The following is a 16,160-nucleotide window of genomic DNA, read 5'->3' on the forward strand; positions in this document are numbered from 1 at the left end:
GTTGGCAAAGAAAACACAAATTTGGGCGTAGGAAAGAGAGACTTTGTCCAAAAGGATTATTGCAAGTGGGGGAGGGGAACTATTGTAACAGGAAAACGCTCCGACTGTGGTGTCTGCAGGTGCCTCCAAAGTTAGACAGGAAGAATTTTTCTTGTATGGAAAGGAGTAAACAAGGCTAGGAAGAAGCAGGAGTGGGGAAGTGGGGTGAAGGCTGCTGTGAACTGGGCAGCAGAAGCGAGCACATTTTATTAGGAGGCCTGTTCTTGGGAGGGCTGTTAGTTGAGGTGGGGTGTTGGGGGAGGGGGCGAAGCTCAGAGATCTTCACATTTTGAGGAAGGAGATAAGCTTACCCAAAGTTTGTTTTTTGTTCCAATTCATCAGTGGGGACAGGCAGTTGGGCTAGTCCGGCCAGAAAGAAAAATGAGAAAAGATAAGAGGATCTCATCTACCAGGTCATTTCAAACAGGACTTGAGTTTCTTGTTTAAAATGGCTGAATGAACAACCCAAGTCAAAACTCCGACCACTGACGGAGAGGAAATACAGAACTCCGGGCGGCACAATTTCTGCCTTCACAGCAGAAACACGAAATTAACTGTTAACCCAGAAATGCCTTCAAAATTCTGAAGGAAAATGATTCCCAATTTAAATTCTACAACCAAAGTGTCACATGAGATCTTAAACAAAACTACAGTTAGAACCTTTAATGCCATTTAGACAATCGGTGGCAAATGTCAGGTTAATCTAGCAGTATGTAATAGAAAACTAAACAAATAAAAAAAACGAGAAAATCATGAATTCAGGCAAAAAAATACAAGGAAGAGAAAGTAATCGTAGACGCTTGTGTGGTTCAGCTGTAATATATTTACATAGTCATAGTAATAAGCACTGGATATTGATTTAGCCACAATTACAATGTGAATGTCTTGGGAGGAAGGAAAGGAATTGTGTACGAGAGAGAGAGAGAGAGAGAGAATTTCTTGGTTGCTAGTGAAACTGAGCATTCTTTTAAATTTTGTTGTCTGTTTGCTGGCCTTTGGGGTTTTTTCTTCTAGTAACAGACTCTTTGAGAGACTTTCTTCATTTTTCTATTGGCTGTATTGTCAGTTCTAACTTACACAGTTACCTCCTCTCATCTTTTCCTTGGCTTGTCTTCATTTTATGTTTTTTTTTGTGTGTGTGGCACTGCATTTAGCAGTCTCTTCCTTGTAGTTTGAACTTTGGTATCTAACCCTGGGGCCAGAGGATGTTCTCCAACATTTTCTTCAGTAAGTTTTAGAGTTTTGCTGGCCATCTTTAGGTCTTTGATTCCTGTGTAATTGATTACACATGAGGCATGGACATAAACTTGTCACATCCTCCAACACAGCAGGGGGGAGTGAAAAAAAAATCACTGAGCTGGAAAACACACCTGAAAAAATTATCCAGAACACAGTGTAGTGGGACAAAGTGGCAGGAAATATGAGAGGCATAGATCAGAGACAGGGATCATTGAATGAGGAGGGAGAAGGGTTGACATCTTGTGTTCCAGAGGGGACTCAGGCATGCACATGGCTGAGTGCTATTTGAGATGTTTACTGACAAGTTTGCAGAACTAACATGAGACACCAATCCTTGGAATCAGGAAACCTGATCAACTGCAAACGGAATAAATAAAATAAATTCATACTTAAGAATAACAGAGGAAAGAGAAGAAAATTAGACCAATGGTTAGCTTTCATTAGCAAAAATGGTGTCTAAAAATAGTGAAAAATTATCAATATGCATAAAGAAAATAACTGTGTAGGAGTAAAAATGTCTTTTAAGAGTAAAAGTGAAATACAGACATCATCAAACACTAACAAAAAACTGCAGAAGGCCGGAAGGGTGGCTCATGCCTGTAATCCTAGCACTCTGGAGGCCAAGGCAGGTAGATTGCTGGAGCTCTTAATTCCAGACCAGTCTGAGCAAGAGTAAGACCCTGTTTCTACTAAAAACAGAAAAATTTGCAGGGTGTGGTGGCACATGCCTGTAGACCCAGCTACTTGGGAAGCTGAGGCAAGAGCCCTGGAGTCTGAGGTTACTGTGAGCTATGAGGCCATAGAACTCTAGCCTGAGGCAATGGAATGAGACTCTGTCTCAAAAAAAAAAAAATACTGAAGGAATTTGCCTAAGTAGACTGTCACTAGAGATAATTCTACTAAAAGGTCAGATAATTAAGAAAGAATGATGAACAAAAGTCAGGGGTCAATATGTGAGTATATCAAGATAAAATTGATTACACAGAGAAGCAACATTTTGTGAGGTTTTAAAAGACACGTATTTACACTATTCATCAATAATATACAGCAGGAAGGGAGTGATCAGCGTTAAAGTGTTTAAAGTTCTTATGTTGTTCAAAAAAGAGTAAAGAGTGTGATGAATCTCAGAATTCCTTATTAAAATTACTAGGGCAATCACTAACAGAAGAAAAATAAGAATGTAACTTCCACACTATACTGGGAGAAAATAGAATCAGGAAAAGAACTTAATGCAAAAGAAGTCCAGGAAGGGTAGAAAAGAGCAGAAGTGGTGGGACAACGTGAACGCACATGACGTGTCGGCAGAAATGAATCCAAATAGAACTCTACTTCCCATAAATATAAGTCAACTTGTAAACTTGATAGTTAAAAAATAAAGATTGTCACACCAGATTAAAAAAAAAAAAAAAACTAGCCACATACTATTAACAATAGATATACCCTAAAACAGAAGAGTCTAGAAAAATTGAATGTCATTCACTAAAAAAAAAGAAAGCAATAGCTATATTAATGTCAGACCAATTGACTTTAATGTAATACATTTCGTCAGAGATCAAAAGTGTTGCTCATGATGATAAACAGTTCAATTAACTAGGAACATGTAACAATTAACATTTTGTATGTCCCTAATAATATCAAAACATATAAAACAGAAATTAAGAAATTACAAAGAGATAAATAGACCATATCTTGGGAACTTTTAATATATCTCTCTTAGCGATTGATAGATGATGAAAAAGACAAAAATTTAGAAAGATGGGGGATATTTGAATAACAATCACTATGCTTAATCTAAAGGTCATGAATAGAATCTAACACCGGACAACTGTAGAATGCAAAGTCTTTTCAAACACACATGAGGCATTTATGAAAATGGATCACAAAGTGTATCATTCTCTGTTCACAATGCGTTAAGTTTGAATAAATCATCTCTAGCTTACCAGAAAAATCCAAGTTTAGGAATCACAAATAAACGTTCACATAAGTCATGAATCAAAGATGAAAGCATATGGAACTTATGACATAATTGAATGAAGATAAAAATATTAGATATAAAAACTTGGGGGATACAGCCAAAGCAGTAGTTGAGAGGGAAATTCATAGCCTCAAGTGTTTATCTTGGGTAAAAGGATAAGCAGGGCTGTAAATTACTCTGGATGTTTGCATTGTCAACCACAGATATTCTTGAAAGCTGGGGCTCCTCTCCTCCCAGCAGCCCAATTCTCGTCTCTCACTTGCTTCCCAAGGCTAAGCACCTTACACTGCAGGAGAATTCCAGAGCATCTAGTATTCACCTACCTCCAAGAGTACACTCCCCACACCTAGAATGGTTTCTCATGTTTGACTGTGAGAGACAGAGTAGCAGTGAGCATCCTGCCCCAAAATGTGATCCCCTGACACATCCATCAGCCCAGCCCTTGGCTGGCACAGCTCCTGTGGGTTATGACAGTCCCAGGCACTGCGAGTGTTTTACTGGCCCTCAGCTTGTGAGAGTCCCTAGTAAGTCCTGTGCCTTCTCCCTCTTTGCCATAACTCTGTAGGAAGAAAGGTGAGAGCTGATGAGCCAAGGTCTAACTGCAGGGTCAGAAAAAGAAAAAAACAAATGCCATAACAGACAGAAAAGGGAAGTTGACCAGATCATCATTCTCAAATGGGCCTTAACGCTACCCAGCAGCCACTGTCCACTTACCATCCCTCCCTCTCTTGCTATCCTTGGAAACTATTTCATATTCTCTTCCTCACATCTCCACACCTCTTCACCCCTCAGCTAATGACCTTCCCACCCTGTTATGGGCTGAACTGTGTTCCCCCAGATTCATGCGTTGAAGTCCCAACTCTTAGTACCTCAGAAGGCAACTGACTATATTTGGGGATAGAGCCTTTAGAAAGGTAATTAAGGTAAAATGAGGTCATTAAGTGTGAGTGCTAACCCAGTGTGACTAACGTCCTTTAAGAATAGGACACGGGGGTGGCGCCTGTGGCTCAAGGAGTAGGGCGCTGGTCCCATATGCCGGAGGTGGCGGGTTCAAACCCAGCCCTGGCCAAAAACCACAAAAAAAAAAAAAAAAAAAAAAAAAGAATAGGACACGGACGCATAGAGAGAGAAAACCATGTGAGGGCACAGGGAGAAGACGGCGTCTGTACCCCCAGGAGAGGCCGCACAGGAGACCAGCCTGACCCACACCTTGACCTCAGACTTCGGGGCTCTAGAACTGTAAGAAAATAGATTTCCGTTGCTTAAGCCACTTGGTCTCCAGCACTTCCAGCACTGTTAGGCAGCCTTGGCAAAGCAGTAAGCACACTCCGATTTCCCTGGGAAATGAGCAACAACCAGCAGAGATTTGCAGCAATTTCCAGCTGCCTTGCCTGCCCAGCTGCCTGCCTCTCTGTCCACACACACCTCTGCTTCTCTCCTGCAACCCTGGAAAACTCCCTATGTGCCTGGAGGCCAGATCCTCCCCCCTTTCCTCTAGACCAGTGGTCCTCAACCTTCCTAATGCCGCGATGTATTTTCATTGTTATCCACAGGTTGAGAGCAGCTGCTCTAGACTCTTCTCCTACCGAGGTCCAAGCCCTGCTGCTCATTCTGGACATTCTACTGTCTCTTGAGTCATCAATTTGTCCTTCTCCAGTGGACTATTCCCGTGGGCACACCAACGAAACTTTCCTTCTGTGGCTTCCATGGCATTTCTGGGGACCACAGCCCCTAAGGCTACTGCCCATGCCATCAACCTCCCGCCCTTTTCATCCAGCTGTTTCTAATCCCACATCCGCTCTCTGAGGATCCCTCTCTCGGCACAGATTCTCTTTTCTTTTTCTTAAGCTTTGTGCGCTGGAATTTAATTTATTTACATTTATTATAGAATTGCTAAGGAAGTATTTGTGTAATTGCCCAGCAGGCCAAGAAGCGCACTGTTGCCTGCGCTCTAGAAGCCCACGTGTGGCCTCTTCTTCCTGCTGAAACCTCCCTCCTGCCCAGAGCTTGTCATGACCCCGAGCTTTATGGAAATAAATGCCTGTTATTCTTAGCACAGGCACTGTATATTGCCTGTGCTAAGAATTATATCACATTCTTATAATGACCACCTATTAACGCGTTCGCACCCTTGATAAAGTTTACTTTGCCTGGTTTTGAACTTTATGTAAGGAGATTATACCGTGTGTTTGCCCTCCACTGGTGTGTTCCAGGAGCAGCTGATTGTCATTGCTGTGCAGCAGTGGTTCTCAAAGTGGGGTACCCCCATCAGCAGCCTTGGAGTCACCCAGACCTTGTTAGAACTGCAAATTCTTGAGTTCTCCCTAGACCTACAGGATCAGGAACTCTGGGTGTGGGGCCAAGTACACTAAAGTTAGAGAATCACGGCTGTTTATTATTCTGCTTTTCCAGCCTCCTGTTGATGGGTCTTTGGGTTACTTCCAGGCTTTTGCTCTTATGATCATGACCTCCAGGAACATCCTTATACAGTTTTCCCCAAGCACACATGCATGAGATTTGGGGGTGGGATCTCAGCACAGTCTATTTTTATCTGTACTAATTAATGCCAAATGATTTTCTGAAGGGACTGGGTCTAAAAAGACAACAAAGACAAACTCAATCCAGGTAAATGGGGACAGTTTAATAACAGAGGCAATTTGCAACAGCACCCTGACAAAAAGCAATGATGTTGCTAGATTGAGAAAACTGTAGAGCAGAGACTGGCTGAGGTGAACATGTTATTCATATTTGCACACAAACTCTAATATTTTGTTAGCCAAAATAGAAGTTACAGTTGTCAACATTTACAAGTATTTTTATATAAACAGAGAAATTGGACTACAAATATTTTTTTAATAAGGTTAGTGTACTCCCCCCCCCCAAAAAAAAACAAAAAAACAAAAAACCCAGACTTTGGCCTCAAGCATGTCCTGTTGGCTACAGTCCTTAATTAGACTCTCAAAATTTTGGAGCCTTGAAGAATGACTTTGTACATCAACCTAATGTCCTAGGGTGCAACTGAACTTTTTGTAAACAAGTCCTCTAAATTTTTGTTGCTTTGTGTTCAAATCTGCTGGAAATCTTTAGTCAAAGTATTTAAAAAATGAGTGCCAAGAATTCTAAGCTCTGAAGCTCTGGCGAACTGTAATTATTAGAAATAAGCCTTGCCACCGAATTTCATCCTTACAAAGGCAAGGGGGGAAGTGAATAAATTAAGTGCTGAGAGCTCCAGTGGTGTACAAGGTCTAATTTTTAAATTCCATGATAGTTTTTGGACTATCTCAACATGAGGGAAGAAACTTTTGTTAAGATTCGTCGTTTTAATTGGAAAAATTTATATTCTGCATTGGAATGAAAATAAATCAAGAAGGTCTTCTATTTGCAGCATTAGAAATATTCAAAAGGATAATAAACAAATTTTGGTGGGGGAGGGGATAAGTTTTGGCTCATAAAAATATTTGTTGAAGAAAAGTAGCAAGAACCAGAAAAAAGAAAAGAAAAGAAAAGAAAGAAAAGTGGCAAGGATGAGGCAAATTAGGGAAACTACAGAGAATAACTGAGGTGGAATATTTACACGTTTCAACACAAAAAAACATAACTGAGCATGTCTTCCACTGAATATTTTTCTGAGCTCACCTGGTACTTCAGAGCCTGAACGAAGAGAATTTCCTCTATTAAAATGCAGAGTTCTGAGAAGAGTCAATGTCAGCAGAAGTAATTTATAACCAAAGATAATTTATAACCAAACCAACTTTGGGAAAGATTGCAAGTGCTTTTCTCACAAAAGAAGGAATAATAAGAACATACTGAAGAAAAAACCATTCTATGGAAATGTGCCAGTGACACTGATAGTCCCACAACCATTAAAAGGCTAATTTGTCAGGCAATAAATATTTCAGAAAATGGATGATTTTAATTATCTTTAGCAACTTGTCTTGCTTTCAAAAGCATCCCAGTTTGAACAGTGACTCTGTTCAAACTTATATATAGGGTACAACTGAACTTTTTGTAAACAAGTCCTCTAAATTTTTGTTGCATTGTGTTCAAATCTGCTAGAAATCTTTAATCAAAGTATTCGATAAAGGAGGGCCAAGAATTGTGAGCTTTGAAGTTCTGGTGAATTGTGATTTGCAGCTTCTCCTTATATAGGGTATACTCCTTTATAAAGTTCAAAACCAGGCACATTTTGGGTGCATAAAAAGAATAGGCAGGTAGTCAAGGTGCTAAAACGAACAGGCATTTATTTCCATCAAGCTCAGGGTCCTAACTAGTTCTGTGCAGGGGGGAGGTTTCAGCAGGAGGAAGAGGCCGCACCTGGGCTTCTAGAGTGCAGGCATCAGCGTGTTTTTTCAGAGACCTTGACAGGATTGAGCATCCGTCCCCCTTCTCCAGGGAGGAAGCCACTCTGGGCTCCTGAGGCCGGGAGGTTGCCTGGTCTTCCTTCCGCCCCTCTGGCTACTTCCTCAACAGCTCCTCGGCTGGCTCCTGCCCACGCTTGCTCCTTTTTCCTGTTTACACTCTTTTCCTAGGTGATTGCAGACAGTCATGGGCTTTAAATATTTTCCATCTATTAATGGCTCCAGTGGCCCTCTTTCTAGAACTTCAGAGCGACCGTATCCCAGAACCAGCCCAACGTCCCACTGGGAGATGTCTAAAAGGTCTCTCGGGTTCAACAACTGGTGATCCCCCACCACGTGCCATAACCAGTTCTCTCTCCATTGTTCCTGCGTCAGTTGATGTCATCTCCAGCCCTACAAAGCGTGGGGGCAGCCGCAGTCCTCGCTTTTTTTCACACTTCAGATCCCTCCCAACAGCAAATCTGCCTTCAAACTACAGCAACAAAAAGCCCTGGGGGCTTAACAAAGAACAACAGAGTTGGTTGTTAGTTAGCAACGGCTAATACAACCCAGATTTAATCAACGTGGACACTTTAACATCAGACTCTTATCTCTCCTCAGTGCTGGAAAAGTTCTCAGCTATTTTATCTTTTCAGATATTGCTGCTCCTCTGACTTCTCGGCAGCTGTTCAATATTTTCTTTGTGTAGTTTATCGCTGTTCTAGGCTCACAGGACAGACGGGAACTGCAGGGCAGGAATTATGGCATCTTCTGGATCAGAAGCCAAATATGCTTCTTCCGTTTTTCTTATTTTTTGAATTCTTTAAATGTTTAGTTTGCTCTATTTTTATGGGCTGCCACAATATATTCACTTGGAAATAAGGTGAAATACAAATAAACCACGTTTCTTCAATCTCACATTTTATCATTTCTGATTGAGTGTCCCTTATACTCAATCCCCCTGGCAGTTTAAGACTTATGGTGTCAATCACACCTGGAATTGCAGCAGGACACTTCACTGAGGGGCACAGCATCCAGGGATCTGGGCAGGTGCAACCCTGGCCCTGCAGGCAAAGACTGATAGGGTCATTCAAAGGAGTAGCCAGGACGTGTGTCAGGATTCCCCAATGTGTTTGGAAGAACTGGATCAATTTCTGCTTTTTAAGTCAGTGACTTCAGTCAAGGTTAATGATTTAGGAGGTCTCAGGGAAGCAGTTTAAGGGCACACAGTCTTCCTTCTTTCCCTCTTGTTTTATATCCTGGAAGTTTTCAGCTGGTCACAAAAAGTACACTTTTTGGCACATGGTGGGAGTGTGTATCTTCTCCAGGTTCTGACAACCTCATGCCCCAATTCCCATATTTCAGAGTGAAAACTGTAGGTGTGCGTCAAATCTAGCTCTGCCGCCAGCCTGCCTAAGAGGCGCAGGTAGTTGCCAGAAGCTTCAGCCACCTTGAATACTGTGTCCTCAACAGACTAGCACGGTGGGTATATTTTCTCTCCAGCCATGCTCTGGCTTGGAATTGACGGCTCAGAAGCAGCTCAGCAAGGTCAAGCTGGAAAGGCAGCCACATCCCCAAACACTTCGCACCATTTGACCCTGTAATTTCACTTCTTGGTATTTAACCTTGGGAACTGGCAGAGAAAAGGGCTGGGATTTACATACAGGCAATGTTTATAAAAGTTTAGCATAGGGAAAAAAAAAGACAAATCTATCAGAAGCAGCATGGTTAAACAAACTGTGATTTCAGTGGAACACTAGCACTAACAGTGGAACACTAGCACTAACACTAGCAGTTTGAACTATCTTTAGCAGACAAATACTCAAAATTCAATGTGCTATTAAGGTTTCGAAATAGTTCATAAGGCACAAAATTAATGTTTTGTAATAGAATATCAGAAAAACGGATGGAACTTCAGAAATATTACTATGCGCTCTTTCTGAGTGATATTGTGGTTTTGAATTCTCTGACTTAAGATTTGCTACAATGAACACAGGTTACATTAAATTAACATTCAAGTTACAACATCAAAAGAAAAGTTACAAGACCTACAAAAAGAGCTTTGCAAATAGCCTTGGGAAGAATTGCAGAGAAAAGAACACGTGATAAACTAACAGGAGCCACGGTCATCGCCGATTGGCTGCCTCGAGGCAGCCAGTCATCGCCGATTGGCTGCGCCGCAGATTCCCGGGAGGCGGGGCTGCGCTCACCACTTCCGGGGCGGGACTTCGGCCGCCGCCGCACACTCGGGAGCGGGCGGTCTCCATGGCAACCAGCTGGGCCTGCGCCAGGCCCGCCCGCCGCCGCCGCCCCGCCGGCCCCGCCCGCACGAAGGCCACGCCGTGACCCGCCCTCTGCTGCGACCCCGGCCCCACCGGGGTGCACCTGCCAAAGCCGCATTCCTGGCAGAGCTGACCGGGAAGCAGTTGTCGGCCGCCGCCGCGGTGACTCATCGGCCTGACCGCGTCCCCCGAGCGGGCCATCTTGGTCGCGGTCGGCGCGGCAGACAGAGCCGCGGGGACCCCAGGTACGCGCAGCCCCTGCCCACCGCCTATCCCGGCCCCGACGCTGCCCCCGGGGCAGCCGCCTTTGTTCTCCCCAGGCGGGCGCCGGAGCCGGGTGCAGGCCTCGCCGCCCACGCGCCCCGCCGCGCCGCGTCCCCGCGGCCTCCGCTCCTGCCCGCAGTCGAAGCCTCACCAGGTGTCTCCTTAATCCTTCAGGGCCCGGACGAGTCCACCTCCCGCCCCGCATCGTGGCCTGCCGTGGAGGAGCCGCGTTCCCTGGCGCGAGACCCCCGGGGCTGCTCCTCTCTAGGCCCCGCCGCCCCCGCTCGTCCAGCCGAGCCGACCCGGGTCTCCGCTGGGCCCACCTCGGCTTCAGCCTCCCGGGTTCTGGTTACACAGCCCCCACCTTCACCCACCCGTTGGTCACGGCCCGGGGCTGACCTCTGGCCAGCATGGTCCAGCCGCAGACCTCCAAGGCCGAAAGCCCGGCCTCGGCCGCCGCTTCCAGCGCCCAGATGGACGACGTTATTGACACGCTGACCTCCCTGCGCCTCACCAACTCCGCGCTGCGGCGGGAGGCCTCCACCCTGCGGGCGGAGAAGGCCAACCTCACCAACATGCTGGAGAGCGTGATGGCCGAGCTGACCTTGCTGCGCACCAGGGCGCGGATCCCAGGAGCCCTGCAGATCACCCCGCCCATCTCTGCCATTACCTCGAATGGGACTCGGCCCATGACCACCCCGCCGACCTCTCTGCCCGAGCCCTTCTCCGGAGACCCGGGCCAGCTGGCGGGGTTCCTGATGCAGATGGACAGGTTCATGATCTTCCAGGCCTCCCGCTTCCCGGGCGAGGCCGAGCGAGTGGCCTTCCTTGTGTCCCGACTGACGGGGGAGGCGGAGAAGTGGGCTATCCCCCACATGCAACCTGACAGCCCCTTGCGAAACAACTACCAGGGGTTCCTGGCAGAGTTGCGGAGAACCTACAAGTCTCCGCTCAGGCACGCCAGGCGCGCCCAGATCAGGAAGACTTCCGCCTCTAACAGGGCTGTGCGGGAACGGCAGATGCTCTGCCGCCAACTGGCCGCAGCGGGCACCGGGCCCTGCCCTGTGCATCCAGCCTCAAATGGGACGAGTCCAGCACAGGCCTTGCCCACCCGAGCACGGAACCTTTGAGAATCCCCACTACGTTGGCGGCGTCTGCAGCCACCCGGGTAGCATAAGGCCTTTGCTGCGTGGAAGAAATGTCGGTACAACAGCATCGCCCCTGTTTGAAGACGTCCCCCCCGCCTCTCCAGACCTATAACATAAGGAGATCTTCCTTTATCCCTTTTGGGTGCCCTGCTTACCCACCTTGCCGAGTTTCCTATTACTATGTGCCAGCTTTGTGCCCACAACTCATTGCATGCTTCCTCTCCTGCTTGAGCCCCCCACTGTTCTAATGACGCAGCGCTGCTACTCGGGCACACCTGACTTCACTGCTGATGGACCACTGCCAGCCTAACTAGGTTCCTGGAGGCTCCTACTCTGCCCTCTGCAAGCCTCCAGGGCAGCTTCCTACCTGGTTGCCCTGTTCTCACTGATGAGTTCTGGACAGAAAGAAGCTGAGTTGGTCAGGCCAGTGGCTTGATGGGTGAACTTGGAGAGGGGAGTCTGGCTTTCCGCTCAGAGGTGGTAGATCACCAGTCCTGCCAGGGCCCAGTGCATCAGGCAGGGGTCTCAGCCTTGCTGTCAGCGTCACTGCTAGGAATGCAGTGGGGGACAAGCTTCACTCTGCATATTTCCCATTGCTGTTCTGGGAAGGACCCATAACTGCAGCTAAAGGTGGAGTCCTCCAGAGGACACACCTCCCTGACACCTGGCTTAGCTGTCAGGGCTCTGATAGCACCAGGGATTGGGGGAGTCTGGAAGTTGCCTGCTAAATAAGGCTGCTGTGGACTTCGGACCACTGGGCAGTTTCAGGCTGCCACAGGCAGCAAGGCCAGGCATGTCCACATGTGAGGCCCACCGCAGGCTGTGGGTAGATACCAGTAACTCAGTCTCTGCTGCCTGGGATCCCCAGTGGGCAGTACCACAGCTGCTGGTGTTTTGTTACTCTCCCACTACCACGCCCTGTGTCATTTGGTTTGGGGCCTTGCCTAGTTTGAGACCTGTTCCCTTTTCCATTCAGGTGCCACGTGGCCTTCACTGCAGACTTTTCAGCTGCTAATATCATTTCTCAGTCTCCGAGCTGCCACGTGGCATGCCTTCCCCAGATGTCCAGCCTTTGTTAAAGAGACCTGATCCCCTCTCACAGTTGGAGGCCAAGTTCCTCTGGGCGGCATCTATAAGCACTAATGCAGGGGTGTCTGCCTCTAGCAACCCCAGCCAGGGTCTTAGTGGCATTTGCAAGGCAAAGAGCTGTAGACAGCCATGGCCTTAGTGTGGTGGCAGTGCAGAACTGGCCATCACGTCCTGGTTGTGAGGGACTTGTGCTGCTTCACAGTGGGGCAAGAAATCACTTCTGAGCTTGGCCAAGCCCTGTGAACTGTGACACTTCTGCCATATTTTGTTGCCAAATGGACCGTGGGATAGGGAGGAGCCTTACCCTGGTCCATCTGCCCCGGTCTAAAGGGTTCTGGCTCAATGCAGAAGTTCTTCATCCCCTAAAGACATGCATATGCCAGGGGACCCCGGAGTTGGGTCTTGGGACCTATTCTCTCTTCCAGAGAGTTTTAATGATGCTGGGGAAAGTGCCTGCCATGCTAAAGCTCCAATGCCTTGCAAGGTCAAGTATATTCAGTGGTTGCTGGGTTTCGCAGACCACTGTCCCCCACTCATTGTAAACTCCGTTAGCCCAATTGCCCTGCTCAACAACTGCCTCAATACAGGCTTCAGGTTCCCCTGGACTCAGCCAAAGCTGACCAACTGGGACCATGGTGCTCATTAAGCATGAATGGAGGGAAGATACGGTGGGGCCTCCATTCCTGGGAGTGGAACCGCTGATGGCCCGAGTACGGGCCACTTTGTGCTCAGCTCTCAGAGTTCTGCCTCCAGCTGCTGTACTGGTGAAACTAGTACCTGCCAGGTGGAGGTGCCCCAGGTGGAGGGTACAGTGGCACCTGGGGAAAAGACACCTGGAAGGTTTCCATGTGGCCCAGCTCAGCCAGGGCAGGAGCTCTACCATCTCACCACGCTGCCTCTGCCCACGTGGCTTTGTGAAAGTGCTGCTGTGTGCCCTGCGCATCGTGCGTTAGAGCTGTGCTGCTGCACACGTGGGACCAGAGCCACGCAGGAAGGACTGGCCATCCTGTCTGTCCACACCCTTGACTAGCTCTTTTGCATATAGTTTGTGACCAATCCAAGCTGCTGCTCTGGTCTCGGCTGGCTCAGTGATCTGATTGCGTCTTGTCTCTTGGTGCTTAACGTTTGCAGGCTTGGGACAGTGCTGTGCATGGCTGACCTTCTTGATAGCTCCTCGAATCTTTGGAACCTGGAGTGGATGAGAGAGGGTCAGGGGTTGCCCTCCACATTGGACTTGGAAGAGGGCCACTTGGAGAGCTCTAGTGGGAGATATCTTAGTCCCCAGCTAAAGAGGGTGAGAGCCAGTCCTGGGCAGCCCTGAGGGAAACCTCAGTGACGGGAGGATCAGGCTGGAGAAGAACATGGGGGGAAGGAGATGCTTTGTACATATTTTGGAGTTGTAATATCTCTAAATTTTAAGAGAAAAGTGTTGATTTATAAAAGGGACAGGCAGTAGTGTTACACAGTGCATGTGACAGAAAGTTCTGTTTTCCATGATGTTGACATTATTTGGACTCTATTGTGACTGTTCTCTGGTCTACCTGACACCCTTCTGGTAAGTGAGCTTCACTGCATACCAGGGCATAATTGGAGATGGGATTTAGTGTACTTTAGTCATGTAAAGCTTACTGGTGACTTCTGGGAAGCAGCAAAGACTCATTTTGTTGGCTTCAGGTAAGTGTGTTAAGTAATGATAGGGAGTGAAAAACAACCCTGACCCACATGCCTACTGCTGTCGAGGTGGACAGTGGAGGAAATGGGCTGCAGCTGCTTCCTGGGGGCAGAGCTTTGGGTGGGAAGAGGTCCCTGAGAAGGAGCCCTCTACCTTACAGCCTGAGCTATAGGACTGAGTTCTGTGCTTGGGAAGCAGTGGCTGAGCGGCTCAGAGAGGAAGGCACGGATGGGACTCCTTGGGGAAGGAAGCAAGAGTGGCCTTTTGAGCCAGCAGGAGGAGCTCCCTGGTGCAGGGGGAAGATTGGAGCGCAGGGCCTTCCCTGGTCCCCCAGGAGTGCACTGCGGCTGACATGGTATTCTCCCTTGGTTGGTGCCAGACAATTCGGCATGGTGGCAGGTGGCCCCACACAAGTGCAAGAGAGGAGGTGGGAGGAACCCCAGATCCTCCCTCCTAGTAACCAGTGCCCTCTGCACACAGGCAGCGACTTACCAGGCCTTCTCATTATTCATGTAAACCCACATGTTATAGAAATTTGGAAAATCAAGTAGAGGAAAGAAAAAGGTAAAAGTTAACATTTTAGTCTCTCCTTTTAGGCTTTTTCCACCCAACCATAGTTTCTTTGAATTTTTTTTTTTAACATATACTAACTTGTGTAATGAGACAATTTTGTGTAGCTGTTCTCACTGAACATGTCACATGTCACAGGCATTTCCTGCATGTTGATACTGACTTTGAAGTGGCTGCTGGCTGTGTGCTCATGCATCAGGAGTTGGGGCAGTGCTGACCACTGGTCACTAATGCCGTTACCAAGTTTCACCATTACACTTTGACGAATGTCTTTGTGTATAAGGCTGTTTCCCAAGTCAGGTGTTAAGTAATGCCTTTGGATTGACTGCCTGAGGTGGGATTACTGCCTTAAAGAATATGAAAACTTTTGAGACTTTTGTTACATAATGGACAGAATGGTTTTTGGGAATGTTTGTGTCCACTTATACAGCCTCCAGCAAAGATAAGTGTGTCCAGCTTGCAGTTTTGGATATTAGCAGTTGGCTGAATATGTGCTGATTTGATCACAAAACAGTAGATTGTGTTTTAGTTTGCGTTTCTCTGATTTCAGCACAATCGAACATCTTTTCATGTTAAGCAGTTGTATTTCCTCATTGTGGATTGTCAGTGTCCTTTGCTCTATCTACTGGGGTCTGATAAATTTGTATGAGCTTGTTCTATATTAAAGATATTAACCTGGTACCTGTGTCATATTTACTGCAAATGTTTCCAGGTGTTTGTTCTGTTGTATTCACAGACGTGTCATTAGCACCTCGAACAGTGCCTGGTACATAGTAGGTACTCAGTAAACATTTAATTGAATTAGTTGTGCAAATGGATCTGCTGGGGCTGGGCAAGGGATCCGCAAATGGATAGAACAGTCCCTGCCATGTAGCTGACGGTCCATCAGCACTTCTCACACTTCTGGTCTCAGGAAGCCTTTGCACTGTGGAAGTCCTTGAGGGCCCCCAAAGCTTTTGCTTACCTAGGTTTTACCAGTCGATATTTACCATGTTATAAATTAAAGCAGAGAGTTTTAAAATTTATTTTGAAAATAAAAACATACTCATTTTATGTTAACATAAATAGCACATTTTCCAAAACAAAATAATTTACCGAGAAGACAAATTGTATGTTTTTGCAAATTTTTAAAATATCTGTCTTAATAGAAGACAGCTGGTGCCTCATACCTGCTTCTGTACTTAATCTTTTGCAAGATCAAGATCACATGTAGCCTTTGAAAAATTCCACTGTACATTCATGAGATGAGTGGAAGAGGCACTGAATATTTTAGTACTATTATGAAAATAATTTTACCTGGGTGGCGCCTGTGGCTCAGTGGGTAGAGCACCAGCCCCATACACCGAGGGTGGCGGGTTCGAACCTGTCCCTGGCCAAACTGCAACAACAACAAAAAACAATTGTACCTTACCTACCCCTAAAGGGCCTTACCCCGCTTGAGAACTGCTGGTCTAGGAGAGTCAAGAACAGGTGGTCGCACAAAGGTCACCAACTACCCCTTTGTTTTTTTGCTACTTTAGGTCTTTTTTGCTTCAGAATTAATAA

The 16,160-nt window shown here is 46.7% G+C and overlaps 1 protein-coding gene across 1 annotated transcript; it reads left to right on the top strand.

The window, feature by feature from the left end:
- Window positions 1–10,538: 10,538 nt before the first annotated feature.
- On the top strand, window positions 10,539–15,294 carry RTL6 (retrotransposon Gag like 6). The gene has a single exon (XM_053585642.1). It carries the CDS (start codon window positions 10,547–10,549, stop codon window positions 11,264–11,266), a length of 720 nt encoding a protein of 239 aa, XP_053441617.1. The 5' UTR covers window positions 10,539–10,546; the 3' UTR covers window positions 11,267–15,294.
- Window positions 15,295–16,160: the final 866 nt, after the last annotated feature.

Source organism: Nycticebus coucang, chromosome 3 (assembly GCF_027406575.1).
Source record: "Nycticebus coucang isolate mNycCou1 chromosome 3, mNycCou1.pri, whole genome shotgun sequence".
NCBI classification, from domain to species: domain Eukaryota; kingdom Metazoa; phylum Chordata; class Mammalia; order Primates; family Lorisidae; genus Nycticebus; species Nycticebus coucang.

Bases quoted from the DNA above. Each gene is read 5' to 3' on its own strand.
- RTL6 (XM_053585642.1), top strand. From the start codon at position 10,547: ATGGTCCAGCCGCAGACCTCCAAGGCCGAAAGCCCGGCCTCGGCCGCC.